General features: G+C 36.7%; 1 protein-coding gene across 2 annotated transcripts; it reads right to left on the bottom strand.

Annotated features, from left to right (window-relative positions):
* Window positions 1–6583: 6583 nt before the first annotated feature.
* vezf1 (vascular endothelial zinc finger 1) lies at window positions 6584–23283 on the bottom strand. 2 transcript variants are annotated; one of them, XM_015392103.1, is made up of 5 exons: window positions 23138–23283; window positions 14850–15601; window positions 10027–10096; window positions 9772–9934; window positions 6584–8579 (listed from the first exon to the last, which is right to left on the bottom strand). In XM_015392103.1, exons 1-5 carry the CDS (start codon window positions 23168–23170, stop codon window positions 8215–8217), a joined length of 1383 nt encoding a protein of 460 aa, XP_015247589.1. In that variant the 5' UTR covers window positions 23171–23283; the 3' UTR covers window positions 6584–8214. The 2 variants fall into 2 exon arrangements, with proteins under 2 accessions (XP_015247589.1, XP_015247590.1); XM_015392104.1 differs by having other exon boundaries at window positions 6584–8576.
* Window positions 23284–24541: the final 1258 nt, after the last annotated feature.

The raw sequence follows: 24541 nt of genomic DNA, 5'->3' as shown, positions 1-24541 counted from the left end.
AATGTGATGGTATGGTTGGAATTATTTTTCTCTCAAAAACGTTTTGAGTGCAAACATGAATTTCTGAAGTCCCAAAATGATCCTGATGATGTCATCATCTTTTGCATCAGCCCCTCAGTGCATGATGCTGCAGCCCCTGTGCTTCACAGCTGGGTTCTCAAGCTTGCAAACCTCTGCTTTTTTCTCCAAATATTACAACTGTTATGTTCAAACTCTTCTTATTAACAGACAATAGACCTAAACTCTTTAAGTGAGCTTTGCCAGAGAGCATAAAGGCATTGCAGTCTAAGTGTATCTAAACTATCACATTTGATAAGAAGCTGTAAAACCAACAAAAAAATGTAAATAATTTCTGAACTTGGTAGTTTGCAACCAAACATAGTTAAAATAATCCTCACCTGAAATTATTAAGCTGTAGCTTGAGTTTGTAGTAAAAAAGGGTTTATATGCCTTTTAAGTGTTTGCAAATATTCAGCTTTGTGTATTTACAGACCTTTGGTTAAATTTAAACATCTACCAAAGTGTAGATGTTTAAATCTAACCTTCATTATACACTAAGGCAGCTGCACCCATATGGAAATCTTCCTATTTCAGGTGCTACATTACATTGCTAGGGGAGAAATTGCATATTTAAGCAAATCTTTTGTAGAAACAGATTCATTATTGCTGAATTCTGATTTAAGTCTAAATTATGTTCTGCTGAATATATTCAAGCTGAAGGAAGTGTGCATGAAAGAGTGATCAAACCAGCCAGAAATTGGTGAATAATTATGCAAACCTCCTACAAGCAGTTATTTCTGTTAAACGTGGGAAGTCCTGCACTCTGAGATTGATGTATTTTATATTTTTCTCCAAATCATTTCCAATAGACATCAGGAAATGCACTACTTTCTATAGGATCTCTGATTGTCCTTTTCTTAGCAGGTAATAAAATCACAGCAGGCGACCATTCTCTCAATTCTTCTACATGTTGAGAAAGACCAGCAACATGAGGATGAAGGTATCCTTTAAAATTAAAAATAATCGCACAATTGCAGGAATTTTCCTTGTAATTATAGATCATAATGTTTGTATTTCAGTACTGCTGAAGGATACATGAAGGATGGGCCGTTTCTAATTATGCTTTTACCTTTGATTACATTTTGGATAGCACAACATTTTGTATCATCCATTTATTTAAACTAACTAATGCAGTAAATAAATGACAATGGGAAGAAATGTATTGGACCCCACTAAGCCAAGTGATGGAAACTGCACAGCTGAGGACGTGGTTGGTTGGAATAAGTCAGATCCCATCTGGAAAAGGTGAAGGCCTACCTAGAACCAGGGAGGAAAAAGCTGCACAACCAAAAGGCCTGGAGCAGCAGCTGTTGAAAAAATACCAGAACAGAGCAGTCTACCAAGATGGTGAGCATGCTTTATCAGCCAGCAGACTGATAAAAAGATCCGTCAGTCATTTATTGGACTCTGATCAAACGGGGTAAAGAATGCCAACTGTGTGCCAGGATCTGCTCAGAGGACCAAGTTCACAGTGGGATAGATCAGACGCTGCACAAAGCTTGTAAACAGTATTGGATAAACACAGAATCGATTAAACAGTGTGTGGAGATGGACGTTTTATGGAGTACTACTGTAAAAAGACCAGGAATAGGAAGTCATAACAGCAGATCATAAAATCATGAGGCAATAACCGAGTGCCAGGAGTGTCCATTGGAATACAGCGTAACATGTTCATCTGTTAGCTTTATGAACTATACTGCTGCTGCATGTTATTCCCTATTTAAAACTAAAGGCTGTTGGATGAAAATGTATGATGGGGATGAAAGAACAGAAAGCTTTTATTAGTTTATCCATGTCCAGAAAGTTCCTAAAGAAGCAGGCTGTTTACAGAGTGATGGGAGGTTTAGTGCTGTGATTCCCAACCGGGGGTACATGAACTTACAGTGGTCTGCAAGTACATTGCAAGGGGAACATGAAAATATTGTATTTCTTAGGCAGTAAAATAAAATAGTGCTGGGATCTGTTCTGTTTTTCAAGGACCCAATTGAAAAATAAACCAAGCTTTTATCAACCAAAAGCTAAGTTTTTCTTATATGTTTGGCACATTAAAACCAAGCAGAGGAACAGACTGGATGTAGAGAACAGCCTGGTATCAGCTGATTTTCACACTGAGCTATCAGAGCTCATCAAAGCAGCTTAATTTCAAAGTAAACCTGAAGTCTTTGCAGATTTTGCAGTCTTTAAAGATGGATTAAACCCAAGCATTATGAAGACTGTGGATGTTAAACCATATGGATTGCTGCTAAAACAACTGCTTTGTACTCATCCTCACAAGCTTCTCTTTCGGTCCTTTTTTTAACATGAGGCCTGCCCTTAAAAGAAAACCGAATACTGCAGAAAAAAATATTACAAATTGTATTTGGTGACAATGGCATAGATAACTGGTGCTTCAGCCCAAAAAAAGGACGCTCCTCCAAGTCTGCGTTTTTGGGGGGTCAGCAGTCAATTGAACAGCAGATATCAATCCAGGTGGTTAACATGAAGAAAAGCATGAATGGTGCCAGCCCATCGTCAGGGTAGTCCAGCAGGCCCACCATGAGCCTCTGGGTTCAGGGACTCTGCTGTGTAAAACTGGTTGTTCTTAATGTTTCCCAGGATCTTCTTAACTTCTGGTTGGAAAGCAGCCATGAACTGATCCACTCTTGAAGGGTTGGACTCTTCTAGCTTGGCCTTGACTGCCTTAACGTGATCCTTGATCTAAGCCATGTACCCCTTCTTGTCAAAGCTGGTCTCCTGCAGATGGAAGGAAGTAAAACTAATTTATTCTATCATTTTAGTTCTGTATTTGGCTCCCAATTCATCAAGTTTAAATGTGATGAGGGCTGCAATTATTTTGCAAATCCATGAATCTGTCGATTAATAACTGGATAGCCAAAAGTTCCTTAAAGAAGATTTTTTACAAAATTAAACCAGGTGAAACTTAACCATATCCACTTGAAGAGTTCTGGAAAGAGCATGTTGACAGATGATTAAAAAAAATTTTTTTTGTATCTTAAGTGCAAAATGCTTTCATATCTTTTTTTCCCCACAATTTTGGTGTAATTGCTGCTCAAGGCGGGTCGCTCAGCTAAAGTCATGTTTTAGAGTCTCTACACCCCAGTTAAATATTATTCATTTACTAAAATAGACTATTATTGCATTAATCGATTAATCAGGATTAATTGTTTCAGCCCTAAATGGGATTAATGGGAGTTACTCAGAGGAGCTCCAATTTTATAAATACAGGTTTATATTATGATTTTATTTTGTATTTATTTAGATTCCTTAATAAATTCCAGGCAACATATTTATGTTGCTTTTTTATTTGCAATTGAAAGCTTAAAATCCCAAAGAATTAATAATAGATTAAGAAAAAATATTTTGTTCGTTACACTTTAGGACAATCATCAATGCTTTTGACTGAGAGGGGAACTCATGGTAAGACAAAATGCCCAAAGGAGGACACAAGTCAAAAAAGGTTGGGAACCACTGGTTTAGTGGAAGGAAAAGTGTGAAAAAAAAGTGCCAATGCAATTTGGATTCCTGTAAAGCTCTGGAGAAGACTAAAGGACAGCGGAACTCCTGCACACAGAGCAGTATTACACCTTGGTTAAGATCAAGTTCAAAGAATTTCAAGGAATTTCCAGGAACCATTTCCTTAAATCCAAGGACCACATGTGACAGCATTTACACTGGAAAAAAATGGAAATCTAGATAAGGCATTTGTTCTTGGATTGAGAAGGTAAAGTAGACATTTTGCCAACGGAACACGACAATTTACATGTAAAATAAGAAAACACAGTTCCAGGGTCTTATTTGAAGTGCATTTTATCTAAATATATTACGGTATTTTAAGAGTAAAAATACTCTTTTCATTGGCAAATCATCACATTTACCTGCTCAAATTAATAGAGCAGGTAAATGCAGCACTTAATAGAAGAAATTACTTATTTTTAGGTTGTTTTTCCAGCGTACCTCCTTATACCACTGTGTCACCGTTGGCTACGATTAAATAAGACTTAGAAAATAAACAGCCGATCAAACTAAAACTATCATCTAAAGATGAAAGTTAGAATATTGCGATTAGATTTTAGCAGGATCCAAAATTATCTAAATAAGAGGTGTGATTTATGCTGGTGCTAATCCAAGCAACTTGTCAGGTTCAAGTTATTCTACATCCATGTGACACTTTTCTGTTTTGAGCAGCTGAGTGAGAAAAGTTTCTAACTGGCATCTTTATACGACACATTCTGTTCAATTGGACAATTATTCTTATTCCTAAATCTGTTAATGGCACAATCAGATTATTCATGTTTTTTGGACCAGAAATATTTTCCCATCATGAAAATTTGTGCATGTAAATAAAATAGGTAATTTTGTATAATGAAAATTCAATGACAAAAAAAAAAGCATAGAATTTGTTGGATCAGAATCAGAAACAAATTATTTGATTCTTAATAGTTTATGCATTTCCTCAAAACATTGATACCTTTAGGGATGACATGAGGCGTTTTTGTGGCCTTGAAGCTCTTCAGGAACAGTGTAGCACAACAGTGTTGTTCCTTTTTCAGAGTCTTACAGGCTTCAAAATTACTTCCATCTACTAACTCTGAATGTTTATTTTTGGGTGTCACACTTAGCAAGCCACGCATCCAAGCATGGCATCGTGGGAAAACTTGCCTGTGAGAAGATTGCAGAAATGGAAGCTGGTCTGGTTAGTCGCCCAGTAAAACATTTAAATTCTAGTGCTTAAACAGAAATTAATAGGTCACCATCTGTGTGAAATTTAAATCTAAAAAAAAAAATTAAAACAAAATTTCTGTTCATGGCCGATTTTAAAAACTTCCCAGACCGTGACTATGTTTTTTCAAATTCAAAGAATTAAAGATTTTAAGGACCGATAGAAACTCCATACAGATGTGTGGATTCCTTGTCAAGTATGCTGGTGAATCCAACTAGTAGTAATTCCTAAAAAAGTTAAAAAAAAAAAAATAATCCACTGGACTTTGTTTCCAAGTTTGAAGACATTTCGCTTCCCATCCTGGAAGCTTTTTCAATTCAAAACAGCAAACTCATTAAGGTCCCCTTGAACCACTCTTAGCTTTGCTGAAGGAGAAAAAGGCACAAGATGTTGCTCAGTTGTCAGAAGTTCTCTTNAAACTTCCCAGACCGTGACTATGTTTTTTCAAATTCAAAGAATTGAAGATTTTATGGACCGATAGAAACCCCATACAGATGTGTGGATTCCTTGTCAAGAATGCTGGTGAATCCAGCTAGTAGTAATTCCAAAAAAAAGTAAAAAAAAAAAAAAAAAAAGAATCCACTGGACTTTGTTTCCAAGTTTGAAGACATTTCGCTTCCCATCCTGGAAGCTTTTTCAATTCAAAACAGCGAACTTTGAAGACCAAAGTTTGAAACAAAGTCCAGTGGATTTTTTTTAAAACTTTCTTGGAATTCCTCATTAAGGTTCTCCTGAACCACTCTTAGCTTGGCTGAAGGAGAAAAAGGCACAAGATGTTGCTCAGTTGTCAGAAGTTCTCTTTATGGGACAAAATAAATTTTCTAATTTAATTTGGAAATTCAAAATTCTGAAGGAGTGGCGGCCCATCATCCAGGTTGTTCTAGGCTGTGTAGAAAGTTTCAACATTTAAATATTATTTGGGAAACCATGACGTGCTGCTAGGCTACTGTGTTTGATCAAACCTGCAGTCAGCGGCCCTAAATAAGAATTAACCATTATAAGCAGCACATTAAATTAAATACTGTATAATAGGCTGACATTCACAGATGAAAATCCTCATTTGGTCTCATGAACTATACTCATTCCTCGAGACACTGAACTTTGGATTTTTATTAGCTGTAAATCAAAATCAATAAAAATTAAGCAGAAAATAAAATATTTTGGGGAAAGTTCAGGATTATAAACACATATGAATGCAGAAAATTATGAATATTTATGATCAAAACCAATTCCAGAGCTTTAAAGACTCTAAGTGCTTAACACCAACAACTCACTTCGAAAAAAGCTCTGCAACCGTAGAGATGCCTTTTACACTAAACAGTACTTCATACTTAAGCACATTTGATAGTTTTCTTTTATTTAGACAACCCAAATAAAAGGCACATAACATTGCGCATGTTTAAGTAATAATTTGACAAACGTACATTTAAAAAAATGTAGGAATGTTTGATCTTTCTGCTAATCAGAAAGCCTAACCTCTCATATATACAAAATTATCAATGTTAATGTTCTAATACAAAAGATTTATAAAAAAGGTTCTTATCTTTCACATCTATTGTAACTACCATATCCTTGGAACTAAAAGTTTTGTACAAAGATATACATTCAACTGCTTTTTCACAAGGTTCCTGGTGTTTCCAATTTACTGTTTTTTTTCCTCTTTAAAATAAATGAGATGTTCAATTTCACAAGAAAAATTCAGATCACATATTTTTTTTAAATTTGGCAAACAGGCTATTATAGTGTATCTACGTAAATGCATAAGAATAAAAATAACTACACTAATATTTTGTAAAAAAAAAAAAAAAAAAAAAAAAAACTGGGAAAAAAAAAAGACATACATGCATATTGCATTTCTCTGTATAAACTGAATCAACTCAAAGAGCTGCAACACTGCTGAGACAACATGGCATTCGTTAAAAAAATAGTTCATGTTCAACAGCTACAGTGTTTCAGGGGTCATGCAACATCAACCTCGTCCCATTTTCTTTTAAATGGACACAAAAAAAAAATCATGTTCTGTATCAAACTCACACAGTTCTCAGCCACATACCTGTGCAAACTGAGACTTGCCCGAGTACGTCAAAGATGTACAGCATTCATGTCATTTTACAGTAAATAATCGATTCAAATGGACGGCTGTTTAAAAATCAGGAACCTCTGGACTTTACTGGTTAGTGTAATTTAGTGAAGCAATAGTAAATGTTTTCAGGAGCTTGGAAAACTCCAGAAATCCAAAGTAGTTCATGATTTGTTTTTTTCCTGTTTCCTGAGTGATGGTTCAATAGTTTATTTAACCTTGGGGCTGTAACAGAGCAACGATAAACAATTGGAAGAATAAAACAGTGTAACAAGGTGTCTACTAAAACTATTTCAGCCACCTTTAAGATGCCGATTGCAAGCTGAGAAGCTTCACTACAAGTCCAGGATTTACATACTCTGCCACTAGAGGGCACTCAAGTGTAGGCTGGCTAACCAAAACACTTAAGACTCTGATCTTTGATAATACTGCTGTTCACCTGCATGTAGGATATGCCTTCAGTGCAAGACTCATTTCATTCTGACTTCATGGAAAAAATTATCACAAAAAAGTAAAAAAAAATAAAAAAATAAAACAAAAAAATGAAAATAAAATCCTTTGTTTCCATATAAATAGAAAAACAAAGTAAAAATATCTCAGTCACGTGAACAGTGTCCATATGTCCACCTGATTGACAAAAACAAAAAGCAGTCATGAAAAATACATTACTATGTCAACTGTACAAGTTAGTCACTGTACCTCAAGAGCATACCTACTATTTCAGAGAGAAAGAAACGCTATATGTGAAAAAATAGTCTTCCATGCAAGTGGAAGCAGCTGTCCCTTTTACTAGACTCATTTCCTATAACATTAAATAGTGATTAGCAGGCTATAGTTATAAAAAACAAAACAAAAGAAAAAAACTACATACAAAGTAACGCCCAGAGGCTTAGGGAGAGAGAGAGAGCGCTTGTAAAACATCAGAAACAGCAATTCATAGTTATTGCTTCAGTCCAATTCACATCTCCCCTACAAAAGCACATGTATTTTTCGTCCTCTTGATACGAATCACAGTTTCTTCTTTCTAACTGCCTACGCTAAGTCTTACGGCTGTCTTGATTTCAAGATTAAATCCTACTCGAAGTTCTACTAAACTGCTCTGCATCACGACCCGGTCGCTAAACGTCAGATGGGACACAGGACTTGGGGGAGCTCCTACTGGCCTCGCAGCTCGGGGGGGGAACGGCTTCACTTCAAAGCTCCAGGAAGCGGACGCACGAGGGGTGAGGTGGTGGTGAGGGGGGAGCTGTTAAAGTGAGGACAGGAGTCTCTTTTCACTTCATTTTCCCTTTCTTTCTGGCCAGTTAGATGGTGACGTCTATCTTTTTCTTTGTTTTTCTTCTTTTCTTTTTCTTTACCAAGGTGGGGAAGAAGGCAAGACTTGGGACAGGAAAGGCATGCTATCGACTGGCCTCATGGCGATGTTTAGTGGGCCGGCTATATTCATGGGCATGGGGGTGGTTATTGCGACCGGGTGGGCGATATTCATGGGTGCCGTGGCGGGGATGTTCACAGAGGCGATGTTGACGGGTCCGGTGATGGTGACCGGGTGCTGGAGGCTGACAGGAGACGTGATGTTGACCGTGTTGGTGCTAATGTTCATTTGTGCTGCTATGGTGACAGGGTTGTTGTTGACGTTGCCCCGATTCATTGCTGAGGTGATGGGGGCAGAGACGGACACGGGGGTCGCTGAGGCAGAGTTGCAGACTTCATTACCTTCTGGAAGAAGAAACAGTTAATTTTGTGTCCGGCATTAAACAAAAAAAACTATTTCTTAAAATATTTATAAAGCTGGAACTTTCTTTTTTTAACTGCATAACCTTTAAGGTGGATTATTGGGATTCCATGTGATAGACTAACAAAAAAAACAAAAACAAAAACAAAAAAACCCCCAGTATATTACTGAGAAGTAGAAGGAAAATAATACATGAAGGAATTCGCAAAATATTAAATCTAAAAGGTGTTGCAGTGCAGTGTCTCACTGAGACCTGTTCTATCCATCATCTCCATTTAGAAAACATACAGCATCATCCCTCGCACGACCCAGGAAGGACAAGCAGGTATAAACACTGGATTGATGGCGCCTCTGTAAACCTACCTACCAATACGTACCCATCCGTCTTAACTCAAAGGCCCAATAAATCAGAGGAGCCAAGAGGCCTGTGGTTACACCACAAATTCAGTCTTTAAAGAAAGATTCCAGTTAGTTTAGGTGAAAAGAGACATTTGTGTGGTTCAAAGGCAAGCATATTCATGGGTAGAACGGCCCAATCAAAGTCCAGGGTAAATCCAGGTACTATGCTGTGGTAAAACAAGACAAATAGCAGACTGCCTCCATTAAATATTATAGAAAATGTTTGCAAAAAAATAACAGAAAAATGTCAGTTTCTAGGAATGCATAGGGGGCGATGTATCCAAAAATACGAGCAGCTGTAGTTACCTAAAGGTAGCTGTAGTATGCTGGTACATATACCAACAAAACATGCATCATTTTCCTTCAACTGCATAATTATGTTAAAGTCAGTGTTTGTATATCACCACAAAATCTCAATAAAACAGGTTTAGGTTTCAATCTTTTTAAAAACAAGCTAACATAAAAATGTAACTTGAAATCCCTTAATACATCTTTGATGTACTCTAGAGCAGAAATAAAGTTGTTCTTTCAGCATCAACTATCTATGGATATTCTTTTAAGCCCAAAAAAATACAAAAACATAGTAATATTTGCATAATTTGGATACAGTAAAATCTACAGGAGTAGATTTTAAAATCTGGAGTAAAATCTACAGTAATACGCTATAAAGAAGATTGTTCACACTAAAATTGAGGATTACAAACCTATAAGAATTGCAAAATCAGAGTTTTCATGTTGGATAAACACACAGAACAGTTTCTGATCAGATCGACAGACCTTTGTTACAGGAGTTAAAGTTGGTCTGTCCGTGAGTCTTCAAATGACTGGTGATGTAGGCTGCACTGAGCATCTTCCCACAGATGCTACAGGTGACCTTGCCTTCATGTCGGATCATGTGGGAGCGGAGTCTGTCTTTGGTGGCGAAAGCAGAGGTACAGGCCTGCAGAGGTGAAGCAATCACAGGGTGAGTTACACATCATGATCCAAGAGGTGATATGGAAAAATGTGGACGCCGATAGCGAGGGCCCTTACCGTTACTTGACATTTAAATGGTCTTTCTGAAGAGTGCACATGCTTCACGTGGCAGCTCAAGTGGTCTGGCCTAAAACAGATAATAAAAACAAAAAACAAACATTAAAATTTAATTTGTGAATGGAAAGGCAGGGAGCATCACCTCCTACTGATGAGTCACTCACAGCGGGTTGTTTTTAGCTTCCCGCTTTAGCCCAGTGTTTTTTATTTTTCCCCCCTTCCTAAAACTTGTAAACAAAAAGTGGATCTACATTTGTTCAATCATCATCATTGCTTTACTGACAGTGATACTAGAGAAATACAAACTTAAAATCTGGGGCCATGAAATCCTCAAATTCAGGGCTGATATATCCACAAAAAAAACAAGAGCAACCAATACCCTCAAAATTCAAAAACATGTCTCGATCCTAATTAAATCCACCAATCAGCCGAGCAGAAACATAAATAATTGATTACACTTCCTGTAGAGCGCGTATATTTCTGACTAGAATTGCCACGTCAGATAAACAAGAAGATAAAAAAAGCTTCAGGTCCAACCCTGATATGAGCAGAAGTGGACGGATGTGCTCTGTTTGCTTGGATAATGAGGAGATGGGCACAAAATCCCCCAAATTTCAGTCAGTGGCAGTTAATTCTCTGCGATCAATGGTGCGTGAATCAGTTTGACCTACTTTTGAACATGCACCACAATGCGATGGCCGTCTCCTTTTCTTCCCCCGATTTCCTCTCAACTATTTAATTAAGCTGAAATTTGGTTAATATTGCCATTTATTTCCCCTGATAGGTGCCAATGTACTAAATTGTGACAATATGAGTTTGCAGAAAACTCATTAGTTCTTATTTCCACTGGGAGTTATTCTCCATTGTTTGCTTGTAAAAAAATGAATGTCAGAATTTATTTCACAAATACTTAACACATACTTAGAACTGGGTGTACCATTTGTATTTTAGAGGATCAAATGCATCTTAATGATAAAACTAACATGAACATTCTATAGGTTATCTACCTTTAGCATACAAAGGTCACCATTTGCTGCCTTTATAAGTTCAAGCACTCACATTTGATGCTCCGTGTGGATGTTTAGTCTGTTTTTGAGCTGAATCCTGTACAGCAGAACCTTTATGGACCAAGAAAGGGCCGCAGCTTTTGCAGCTGGTGCCAAACCGGAAAGCTTCACGCTGCTGGAATGTTTAATACAAATTAAGAGTCAAGTAGAAACTTCTCTGTAGTGCCAGAAACCGGATTCAAGCTTTTTTTTTTTTTTCCCTCCCCCGCTCTCTATTTAGCTGCCGTCCCATTGACAAGGAGAATCCAGACACTGTAAGCCTACATCTCAGGCTGAGTGGCAGTGACTCAGTGGCCTGCTATTCAGAATCCATTCTCACTTTCCAGTATGCCGATGAGTCCCTGGCCCACGTCACAGTGTTGGAGTTTTGCCTGAACGCTGCCGTATAAAGCTCAGAGATAATGTTAACAACTTGGCAGAGGTGCACTGCTGATGTTTTCGTTCGAGTCATGCTGCAAGCTTGAGTTTACCAATACTCCCTGCTCCAAATCAATACTGAATTATAAAACATGACAAGTTCAAAAATCCTGAGCTAAATGTTTATTTACTCCATATTAAAAGTGTTGACCTTAACGTTACACATGGTTCAGTGAATTCCCAGGGGAAAGAGGCTGTGACAAGCTGGCGGGAACTGCAAAGTGACAAGTGACGCCTCCCCCTCTCCTCATTCTCCACTAGTGCTCTCCCTACTGCGTCTGTTTTAACATGTGGTTGAAACAGCGTGGCAGGCATTAGAGGTACTCAACTGATCTTCTTATCGCGGTAAGCAGAATTAAAAAACAAATTAGTATAAACCTCTATCAAAAAGCCACATAATCATTTGAGTTTTATAATATACAGAGACATGAGAGCTCCTTCTTAACCTTAAAAAACAGATTAAGCTCAGGGATTGGGATTCATCCCTTTGCTAAAGAACATTACATATTTACCAACTGTGAAAAAAAGAACCGATATTACATAATTATTATTTTATTATCTATCAATAACTTGGAATAAAAAAACTAAAGCAAAGCTTAAAGGTCTAAACTAAATCAAATAATCATCTACGATGTCTTTGTTTGCATATAATAGATTAACAGTCTTTTTTCCCCCTAAGGACTAGGAATGCAACCACCAGAGGGGGATTACTTCAGTCTTCCCTTCCATAACAAGCTAGATTTCAGACTTCCTCCCTTTAGCCTTGTTATTTGTTGCTGATCAAAAGCATATGAGTAAACTTAATTAGTTGCAACATTTTTTCCTTTGCTAGTTCAATTTTACTGTGTAAGAAAACAGTTTCCTGACTGAATGAACAATCCTGATCCAGATTGACACAATCAAAAGCCATCTAACATATGAGAGCAGCCCTAATGTAAGAAACACAGAAGAAAAATCATTAAAGACATTCAAGACACACATGGGTGCTGCAGTAGGTAGCCAACATCTGCTAAAATAATATAAAGTAGTTTAAAGCATCAAGTTTCTATAAGTGATGTTAAAACATTGACAGGTTGTCAGGATTTACTGGAAATGTAACCACCAGCCTTGACAGAGTCACAGAAAACCAGTGGCTTACATAAATGAGAACAGGACATCCAGCTGGCTGACCATGGAGCAGACATGCATGATCCATAGGATCAGACTGCAATAGTACAAAGAGCTACACTTACATCGGGTTAATATTTACAAACTGGCTATTATATCACTAATTAAACCATCTCTAGAGGAACTATTCTTTATTTGCTGCCATCTTATTTAATGATGTTTCAGTCTGTTTTCATGCTGACTCGATGGAAGCCATGTTAGAGAGAATCAATACACTTTTTTTGGACAGATGAGATGTGTACACATCCTATCCTAAAATGAATCAGCGAATTTATGATGACCGAGCTTAACAGAGTGCAATGACATCTTGTGTGGCTATTAATCGTTATCATGAACAGTTTCTTATTACAGGTGGGTGATGTGGACTTGAGATTTTATCATGATATTTTGGAGAACTATTGTTATATTAAAAGTGATGGTTTAAAAAAAAAAGAAAAAATAAGAAAGGCTTATTTAAAAACAAGCTGCTTTGGTACCCATGGTACATCAAATTTGAATAATTTAACTGCAAACGGTAACAGCATCGATCACTGCCCTATTGCTCTATTGGAATAATATAGTTAAAGAAAAATTATTCAACAATAAATAAATTTTTAGGGAGTTTCAATGAACTGATGATAATGACTAGGGATGCCCTAATTTGATTTTAATATCTGATGACAGTTTGATATTAGCCAAAAAAGCCCCAAAAAACTCATATCTAATTTCATCGTCCAACATCTAACTTAATGGTTAATTTTACACTGGTCAGTTGTTTTCACAACTTTTATTCCCTGCTTTACTAATATTAATTTATTGAGCCTTTATTTAACATTCTACAGTATAAAGTAAGTAATGAAAGCTGGTATGATTTGTGCCAATATATCGGCTCAATCTCGGTTCGGGAAATTCTCGAAGCTGCAATCTTGGAATCGAATCGGGAATGAAAAAGTTGTATCGGGACGCCCCAATTATGATCATAAATCCAACCTTTTAGACAGAAATCACTATAAATGGTAGGATATCTTTTAAGATGATAAATTTATGAAAACTACACACCAATAAATTAACAAACCCCAAAAACTGGAAAGATTAGTTTTACTGTTTCTACCAATATTGGTCCTATTACGAGCATAAATTCATCTCAATGTATTTAAACGACAATGAGTTGGTTCAGTTAAACAGAAGCATCACACTTCTTTATGTTAGAGGTGTACTGGGGAAGCCTATTTTAAACCTTTCTCTCAACAGCATTAATATTTATGGAGTTATAATTACTGGGACATTCAGTAGCCCAAAAAGACAGTATAGGATCCATAAATACCTCTTTGTCACCTTTGTTTTCACAATAAATATTGTAACAAACCTCAGGTCTTTAATCAGCCAACACATTTGAAAGTAACACTCTTCAGTGAGGAAACCATCACCAAGAGAAGATGGCTCTGCTTTTTCCAAATTCATAAACATGTTGGAACTCCCAACTGGAAACTCCACTTCCATAAAAATAACCCTGTCCACTCACAGAGCTGAGTAACACCACCTGCTATCCCTCCCTATGGTCTGAATGAAAAAAATTAAATAAAAAAGGTCTTATCATAGAAAGGTATTATATGAATAGTTCAAATGGCTGGTAATTTAAAGAGTCTCTACTAGAGAGTAAGGTTAAATAAATGATAAACTGAGGTGTGTCTTATGAAAGAAAAAATAGAGAAAAAGGTAAGAAATCTACAATTGGGCTTAAAATTACCATTTTCTAAACCATTATTATACTTTAAAAAACTAAAATAGTGCAATAAAAAGTATGATTTCATAAAGATGAGATATTTAAATAAAATTAAACCTAAAATAATATTTTACATCCTCAATAATCAATGGGGAAATCTTTATAAGCATAACAGCTTTTTAAATATTTTCACAGATCAATTCTTTTTACGATTTTTCTTAGGCGATGAGTTCAAAACTTTTTGAAATTTAAAAGGTCTCCTTCCCATCACACTAATCTCAAAGTAAAACAGAAAATCAGTTATAAAACATCCTGTGGTTGCATCTCTAATGCTTTTATGACTTTATAGTTTGCATTAGAATATTATTTAGGAATCAGTTGTTAACAGCAAGGCAAATGTCCCATTCCTCTAATGCTAGCATTGGGCTGATCTCATCATAGCTAAGGGTTAAAAGGCAAGTGACTCTTACCTGGAAAAGCCTTTTCCACAAACGGAGCACACATAAGGCTTGTGGACGCCTCCATCATGGGAACGAACATGGTAAGTCATCCGATCCTTCCTTTTAAAGCGTTGGTGGCAGATGGGACACTCGAACGGCTTCTCGTCTGAATGGGACAGCTTGTGGCGATTCAGGTGGTAGACATCACGGAAGGCCTTGCCGCACATCTCGCAGCCGTGGTTTTTCTTGACGGGCTTGGGAGGTTTCTTGGGGACGTTTTGCTGCTGGACGTTGCCCATTGGGGACGACGTCATGATGCTGGTGCCCGAAGACACCGAGGTGGTCGCCGTGGACAGGATGCCTGCTACCGTAGAAATGTAGGAGGCGTTACCGTTGTTCTCTCGCGGCATTGAGGCGATCATGGGTACCATGGTAGGAGCCGTTTGGGCCGTCTTCTTCGGACGCGAGACCATCTTGATGCCGGTGTGGCTGGACTCATGGCGTCTCAGGTGGTAGCTGTCTCGAAAGGCCTTGTTACAGTAACCGCAGACGAAAGGCGTTTTGCCTTTGTGTTCCTTCTTTATCACAGGCACCGGAGGTCTCTGACCTCCTCCGCTGGCCACATTGTCTTTCAGGAGTTCAGCAGCACTGACAGGTGGTTTCTGGTCTATTTGGATAGGCAGGACAGGTTTCTGGTCCACTTGCTCTGCTCCAGCATTAAGAAGTGGCAGCAGGCTATTCTGGGCCACCTGGTGCTGGTGGTGGAGGGCTTCATTTGCCTGCTAAACAAACAAACAAAAAGATTTTGCTGATGAAATTTCAGACATTCAGAAAGAAAATTACTCCAGAGATGTATTTTTTTTTTTGTGTTGCTTGACACACAATATCAGCAGCAGGGTGTACTGCCATTACGGAACATCTAGCACAGTACGTGGAGAGAAAAAAAAAACAAGTTGTTGCTGACAGCTGTTACACCACTGCAAGCTGCCACTGAGAAACCATGAATCAAACTTTACAACCAAATAAAAAAAACATTAGAAAGATTTAACGGAAGACAAGGTGGGTACTGGGTCTGTCGTTAACGAGGCTGATGCAGCACGTCGCTGATGCAAAAACAATCCAAATATACTGGATGAAAAATGATCCCATCACGACGGTGCTGATTCATCATGTGACTGCAAAGCAAGCATACCAAATTAGAGGCATTGCAGAGTCCAGCTTAGCTGCCAAGAAGGCTCATGAAGAGCAGGACATTCACTCCACTGCAGAGCTTAGTTAAGAGAAAAACAGAGGCAAACCCCCCGCCAAAGAAAAAAACAACAGATTCGATAAAGCATAAAAGAGCTCAAAGACACTCAAATATAGGTCACCAAACTTAATAGAATGATAAAATTGTTTGAGCTGCTTGTGGTTTAGTGCAACATATTTTCTGGGGTTTTGCAGGTGCAAGTCGGTATGGATGACTGCCACAAGAGATGAAAAACAATAGCTGAGAACAATTAGCAGTCGCTAACATGTTGTGGTGCTGTGAATATTTCATTGCGGTCATTAGAACTCCTGATTCAGTAATAAAAGAATTTATATTTCTTGCCAAAGCTGAGGCTAAAAATATTTTTATGAGAGGCTTTGACTGAAAAACAGTTAATGCATTTTGTTTGGCCTTGTTTAAAACTGAAGGTAGTTTAGCCATGACTAAACAGTTGTGCAAGCTGGGGTTATAAAACTAAACATACCTGCCTCATATCATGTTTTAAAGATGGAATGTGGAAAATGAAAAAAACAAAACAACCTTTATAGCCTGAAATTATACAGGAAATCATACTCAAGGATTGGGTCAAAGTGTTAGATGGAATATTCATTAAATTATTAAAACAGGGAGTTGGGTGCAGTCTGGGATTTAGGTATAAATATGTATATATAAAGGTGCTGGTAATAAACCAAAAAAAAAAAAAATGAAACAAAAACCAAAGCCTCCCAAAACATCGACAATAGGCACCATCTAAAACCTTTTCCTCAAAAGAACTATTATGATTAGCAAACAATGTTTGAATTGCAATAAATCAGAAGATAAGTTTGAGTGAAAGGGACTTTAATTTAGGGCTGAAAAAATGTATTGAATTCAACGATCATTGAAATAATTGTTTACTAATTTAGTAATCAATTAATCATTAACATTTTGCATTTCAGATAAAAAAAAAAAAAAACTTGTTTGTCTAGCAATATGTTCTATCCAAAACTCTTCAAGTGGAAAAGTTTTAGTTTCACCTGGATTAACTTAGCAAAAGTTCTTCTTTAAGAAACCTTTTGCTATATGATTATTAATGGATTCATCAAAAAAATAAATAAATAAATAATTATGGGCAGATCAATCAATTTGCAAAATAATTGTTAGTTGCAGGCCTACTTTAATTTTGATAAATGTGTTTTCAAACCTTAGTGACAACCTATTCAGAAGCAAAGACAAGAGTTCTTAAGGCACATGCTCAGAAAAAGCAGAGGGATGAAACTTGCTTTTAAGGAAAAACAACGAAAACAAAAACAACTTAATCGGCGTAAACAGGTACCTTCATTAAATAACCGATTTGTTTATATAAGATAAATTGTGTTTTCTTCAAGTATAATGTTTAAAACACCAAATATGTTTTTTTATGAAGTGCTGGAGTGACCACTATTCTCCTACAGGAGAATATGGTGACCCTCCCCACTTGTTGCTATTAACTGACAGTTAGCTGGCTCGGAGAAAGCGGCTGCACTTATTCTCCACTTACAGCAGTCAGTTTGGAAATATTCCAGCAGAGAAAAGCACAGACAGTCAGGGTGTGGAAACTAATGAACTGCCACTCATCACTGTTTATAAAGCAAGGGTATCTTGAAACCACAGTCTGCAAGCTCAATGCATTTTAGTGAAAGCTGCAGACTGGTCTACAGAGCAGGGAGCACAACTAACTTTTTCTACAATTGAAACTCTATGAAGAGAAAATTAAACACTCGGTACCACTATCACTATAAAAAGAAAATCCTGCTACAACTTCAATAAATGCCTTCAATTGGTTACAAGTAATTTAATTACGTTTGTCCAACTTAATTTTGTTAAGATTTAAACTTCAAGAACACTTTGGATCTAGTTGATTGAATTATTTTTCACCAAGTGAAGCATTCATTTAAGTTGGAGCTGCATTTTCTTTTTAGAGTGTATTAAGCAGGCGTTTATTTTACATTTAGTTTAAGTCTATGTGTTGAAATCAAAATAACGAAATCAAAACATTTGCTTAGGTTTCATATTAGCCCAAAATAATCAAAGAACATAAAAATAGTAAAATGTTGTGATTTTTTCATAGTTTATAAACTATTAATTATACTTACAGATTGGATGCATCTAAATACAAGTATATTTATTACAGAAGTTCAAGGAACTGTGAAAAGTAGAAAAATAAAGCCCATGAGCTTTTGAAACGTGCGCTAGTTGTTGCTCAAACTGAGAGATTTGAAACCAAAAAACAAAACTTTAAAACCAAAAAAAGCTAACAAAAACGCAAAAAGAACCACCTCATCACCAACCAGAAAGAGATGGCAAGTTAAATAATTGCCCTTTCCCTTTAAAGTTCAATCATCCATCCAAGAAGGCCAGCTAAGACAGGAGTAGCAAAAGAGGAGACAGGAGTGAAAAAAGAAAAATGAACCACACAATGTCCTCCTTATGTCATCTAGCCTATTGTGATAGACACAAATCTGAGCGGTGATGCACTCGGCCTCAGCGGGGGATCTTTGTATGCTCATCTTCATTGATTTGGCTCATCTATTCATGAGACAGAGACATTGTTTATCCACACACCACTCCGTTGAACTAGCCGTCATTCCCTCATACGCACTGGGACCTGGGAACTCGTAGAGCATGCCACCACCCATTTGTCTGAGCACCTGCTTACACTTGCCACCTTCCAGGATTAGTCATCATCATCATGCCAATGCAACCCTGTCGGCTGGCACACCAGGGGTTGGGTTTGTTGGGATACCAGCCGGGAAACCTCTTTGTGAAGCTTGCGCACAGCAGACGTAGCCACTGCAAACAGCCTGGCTTGTACACAGAGGTGCAGGGCCTGTAAGCTGCTGTGCCTTCATGCAGCTCTGACCATTTTGACACAAATGTGCTCTGACAACTGGGGCTGCTCCCTCATAAATAACATCAAAATGGAGGGAGTGTCCTGATGGCTCCGTGGGCCACTGTAGACTTGAATTGAGCTCATGGTCTGATTATGCACCGCCTTTCCTCAATCTTTTGTGCCACACTCTACAGCTGCTTGGCCAATTGTTAAAATTAAACAAACACAACCAATAAGTTTTGAAGGCAAAAAAGAAATTGAGAAGAATAGGGAAAATGACATCACTTGACTGTCCTTTAAAGTTTTTTTAGGGCTACAGTGTGAATGTAGTTTGCTACATTATAAGAGAGTTGTCTTAGATAGTTTCTATTCAAATCAGAGCCCTTAATGTAGAACTATTGTTCTGCTGTCTGGGCCTGGACAGCCTTGCAGAAATGATCCTGAACCTAATTTAGATTAACCCTGGGAAACATTTTAATAAATAAAATAGATATAAAAAAATATTTCATCATATATTTGGTTAAGTCAACAGAAGTTCCTGAAAACAGCACTTTTAGAGTTGCTGATCCTCGGTTAATATGCAAAGCTAAATAAACTTAGGAGGCGGTTGGGGCTCTGTTTGACAATGATGTAACTTGCAGCATGTGCTAAAAGCAAGGAGGTATTTTTAGGGGATACTTGATATATGCAGTTAGGGTCTGCACTGTAACACAGCATAGCAATGCGTTTTTAGCGATTCTTTGTTACTGTTTTATTTATCTTGTGTATAGTAGAAGCTTTGATGAGGCTGAAACTACCAAAATCAAACAAAAGTTTAACACATTAAAACCATAAGGCACAAAAAGATTCAAATTTTTAATATATCTTTAGATGTAATCAAAAAAGTCCGGTGAGAAAACGTTTAGAGACATAAAATCCTATTCATTTATGGCATAAATGCGATAAAAATCCCATGTGCTTGAGATGAACATGTCTTGCTTTGATGTTAATCAAGAGAAAAATAAATATAAACTAGAAAAAAAAAATTTTTTTTCCTTTTAAACCTTGGAACCATTTCCAGCTGGTCAAGTATCCAATAAGCAGCTGTAATCATTGATATTTTTGAAGCATAGCCAATGAAATTAAAACGGATGATAACGGCAATCAAATGGACTTTGTAATGGTGACGTTAAGCACGGCTGGACATGATCTTTCTTCATTATTTACAGGTGTGTAACAGTAAAATCCACTGACATCATTAATTCTCCTATGTTAGGTCATTTATGTTCTGAGAAATCACTTTGACAGCTGAGATTTTCACAGTTCCCGACTTACTGGAACAGTTTAGCAGACTCTATATAAAGTTAATAAAAATACTCAGTCTTTTTTCCATACAAATAGATAGTTTAAAAACATTCCACAGTGTATAGAAATACTGTCACAGCCTTAATTTTTCCCCTAAATTTGAATTATTGTAGCTGTTGGAAATTAAGTTTTTTCTTTTTTTTTTAATGAAACATTGGGGGCAATTTATGCTGCTTTTTTCTAAATGATTGAAGGAGAAAAAAAGGCATTGTAAAGCTCAAAAGCACCATCATACATTCAGCCAAACTACAATCAGAACAAAAAAGCAACCCAATTGAACCTTTTTTTTTTTGCCAATGTGCATCAACAGACATTTAAGCCCCGCCTGTAGGTCACACACTCATCTTTTAAGGTCTTTGCATAAACTATTTAATTAACAGATATTCTTTCCAAAACAGACACTAAGAAACCTGCTCCTGCTAAAAAGTGTAGTTTTCACATGAGCAGGTACTGTCCACCACTCCACATTAAATCTGCTTCTGTTTAGTGTTGCACAGGGGGTGGGGGGGGGGGGCTGGGCCTAAGATTTGAGGAGAGATTTCATTGGCTGCAGCCCCTGAGTGCAGGGGGAGCCACTAAAGCATGTTTTCAAGGGTTTTTCCAAATCTGCAGTTGCAAGCTAGCACCCAAATTAGCATTTCAGTGAAAAACAATGTCCATTTCTTTCCCCTCAATCTCTTTAAGTTAATAGTTGTATACAATGTAGGCTACATGGCTGATGCTGCAGTCTTTGACTTACATGGATCTAATTACATATTCATAAACAGGTAGACATATGGTTACTAACAATTGCAAGAAGTTGCCACCACTAACAACAAAGTGCTTTAAATTAATGGTCTAATCAAGTTAAAAAAAACAAAACTAGCATTTCTACTAATTTTAGCCAAGGAAAGTTAAAACCTGTATTAAGTCCAATATATTTGAAATTCAAGAGACGCATAATAACATTTAATACTCGTTTACATTATGCTTATTTTCCCAAGTAAAGCCCTTAAAGTATGACAGGAAGTTTTTTAGGTGACTTAACTATAGCCCCTTGGTACAGTATAAAAACAAAGATTCATTAAGAGCTACAAGTTTTTTTCAGACAACTATTGAAATCCTTTAAGACTTTAAGCTAACTTGATGAAATAAACACTTGACAGTGCAAGTGAGTATTAGGGCTCGTATAATGCAACAATAAAGACAAAAGGAAATCTTTCATAGTGATAGATACAGTTAAGACTATTGACAAAAAAGGCGTTTAACACATTTTATTGGCTAAAAGTAAGATAATTTAAAACTAGAACCCAAAGCCCTACATATCAGAAAAACAATATGAATTCATTCCAAAAAAAAATGTTTCCTATGTTATTAAACTGCAGGAAAATATAGATTTTAAACCTAGATTCTGCATAACTTAAAAAAAAATTCAAGCTATTTCAAAAGGATATCTGTTTAGGAAAAGAAAATAATCTACTATGCCACATTAGTCTATATTAAACAGGTTAAATATAGATTTAAAAAAAAAATCTAGATTTCTTTGAAGAGTCTGTCTTTACAAAGTTGTTTTAAGTAAGGAAGATGACAAACTATAACCCACAATAAGGGTCTCTTTTTGCTACTGTCAATTTAATCTGACAATTTTAAACTGGCAATATGTAGAAATACCAATGGCAAAAGGGCCCTTTAATCAGTAATACTCTTTTTTTTTTAGATGTGGCATATATATATATATATATATATATATATATATATATATATATATATAAAACAACTTTGAAAATCAGTTTTGTTAAAAAATACACAAGCAGCTACACATAGACCTTTCATAAATGAATTATCAATATATAAAAGGTATCGTGTTTTAATCAAAGATAACATTCAATACCAAAAAAAGTAAAAATTCACATAAAATTAATAAAACTTTGTCAATTTAAGAATCCAGTTTCCATACAATTAAATCGGGACACATTAGTCGCACAGTTCATTTTATTCAAATCTCTGAAAGAAATGTAAATCCTAAACTACGATGGTCCTTGCTAATTTCCAGCCTGCTCCTTCGTTTCTGCTGTTAGCTAGTGCCGTGTGCATAGTTTGAATTCCATTCTACAAAGCTCATCAGAATAAATAGCTAATTAACGTGCAGAAAAATAGCCAGCGCCGCTTATCAAATCATATACCGTCCGTTTTTCTCCGCTCATTACTTTAGCCTCGCCCAGATTTGGCTAAATTAGCTTGCGAGTGGAACGAAGGCAGCCTAAACATCGTTAGCCTCTCGGCTAGTAACTGCAAACCGGCTAAAGCAAGCGGAAAGTTGACCGCGGACTTGGGAATCGCCGTTAGTAAATCTCAGTAGCGGCTAACCTCAACCTGCTAACCCCACTCGCTTCAAAAACCACCAGACATACAGTTTACTACACATGATGCTAACTCTTCATCTCGTTATCCTACGGCGTCCGATCAAAGCCTTCAGTCAAAGGGGAGGAAAAAAAAGCAGGTCTGTCTCGATTGTAACGGTGCACTGGCGTCTCCAGCTTTACTTCAAGTGATACCGCATGTTTTGCTGGCTTCGACCAGCCTCACAAACTTACTAAAAATCCACTTTCCCTCTCTAAGTATTTCGCATCCGTAATCTTAAATTACACATCGGCCGATTTTTAAACGATTGAACTGGACATATTTGATTTTTTTTTTTGTTCTAGCGTCATTCCCAAGCTTCACAGCTGGAAGCCTGGATTCATAAACCATTGTTTTGCTTCGTTACTTGTTCTTCGTGCTATTCGTTCAAATATATCAAACTAACTTGCTATGGAGCAAACGGCTGCGTAAAATGTTGACGGTGGATTCGCGAACTCTCCCGGTTTCCCCTCCCAAAAGAGAAAGCCAACTTACTTGGAAGAGAAACGTACTCCAGCTCGCCTCCATTTCCACACTTAGTGATTCTGTAGGAAAGCTAGTGGAAGCCTACAACAAAGCAAGCAAACATGGCAGCTGAAACAACTTCCGCTAACCTCCAGGACTGAACCATTTTTCGGACTATTTGGCGGGGAGCGTAAAATGAGCAATTTCAAACATATTTCTTATCGATGCCTGTGTAACCGAGACTTTATATGCAATTAAACAAATATTATCACCTAAAAAAATATCTTTAAAAGGCATTTCAAATATATTACTCGAATCCCGACTTTCCTTTAACAGGTAATCATATGTAGTTGGACTCTGAACACCCCTCCGGGCAGTTGTTTTCGCTGATGCCTTAAGAAGCATTTGTTATATTAGATTGTCGCATGTGGTTTCAGAATGGCTCTTAACAACTCACTTTTTTTTTATTAAAAAAAGAATAAAACTGCTTTAAACCTTTTGGCTCGAGTCATTAACAAATACTGCTTACCAAATTAAAGCTTTTTTGCATTTAGTGTTTAATTTTTCTTAGAGAAACAGTTTTATGATGATTTAAAGTATATAGCTAATTAAAAGTGACGTAGTTGCTGTTCTGCAAGCCCAAAAAATCTCTATGATGAGACTTTTTTAAATTTCTATTCCTTGCTTTACATAATATCTTTTATATCTGTCATTACTCTGTGCATAACTTGAAGTGTCTCACAGTCAGTGTCCTAAATGCACATATTGATCAGACATATTGTAGTAAAAACCTTTTACAATCCTAAGCCCAAATTCTGTTCAATACATTTACAATTATATCTTCCAATACAAGTCACGAAAAGCAAACCAAACATTAAAATAAATCTTTTTTTTTTTTTTGATCTATTATATTAAACTGATAGGACCACAAGTTTGATTTAATATAGCATTTGAAATCAGAGAAAATTCCCTTGTTTTTGTTGCATAATGCTCACACTTAAGCTGCATGGTCACAAGTGTATGCCTCATCCTGTGATGTTACTACCCCTGTATGGAATTAAAGGGTTGTTTTAGTATTTTCCTTTTTTGTTAAAGAAACCCAGAACCTTTTTGTACTTACTCTTGTTTAGTAGCCAAAAAATTCTATTTATTTTGTATGTTACTTAACATTTATTTTTGCTCACAAGACATCAGGAATATATATATGTATAATACTTAACAAAAGCTTTCTTTTTAATCCAGACAGTGCAGGCATCTAAAAAAATATATAGATTTTAATTCCCAGTCTCAAGTTACTTATTTTTCTTCCTACTTCTGACTTCTACTCATTACATTTTCACAGAATTATCTGTACTTTCTATTCCTTACATTTTTAAAACAAACATTACTCGTTACTCTTGGCTTCGGTTTAATGTTTATAAATATTTATTTCAC

Source organism: Cyprinodon variegatus, unplaced genomic scaffold (assembly GCF_000732505.1).
Source record: "Cyprinodon variegatus isolate N-32 unplaced genomic scaffold, C_variegatus-1.0 Scaffold573, whole genome shotgun sequence".
In the NCBI taxonomy this organism is placed as follows: domain Eukaryota; kingdom Metazoa; phylum Chordata; class Actinopteri; order Cyprinodontiformes; family Cyprinodontidae; genus Cyprinodon; species Cyprinodon variegatus.
Note: the sequence above shows the minus strand (reverse complement) of the source record. Positions and strands in the feature narration are given on the sequence as shown.

What these genes read in the sequence shown, in the direction of transcription:
- vezf1 (XM_015392103.1), bottom strand. Translation starts at nt 23,170, where the DNA reads ATGGAGGCGAGCTGGAGTACGTTTCTCTTCCAA. An exon ending in TGTGGAAAAGGCTTTTCCAG is followed by an intron (nt 10,097 to 14,849) that starts GTAAGAGTCACT and finishes TATCTGTTTTAG; the next exon opens with GCCAGACCACTTGAGCTGCC. An exon ending in CATTTAAATGTCAAGTAACG is followed by an intron (nt 9,935 to 10,026) that starts GTAAGGGCCCTC and finishes TCACCTCTGCAG; the next exon opens with GCCTGTACCTCTGCTTTCGC.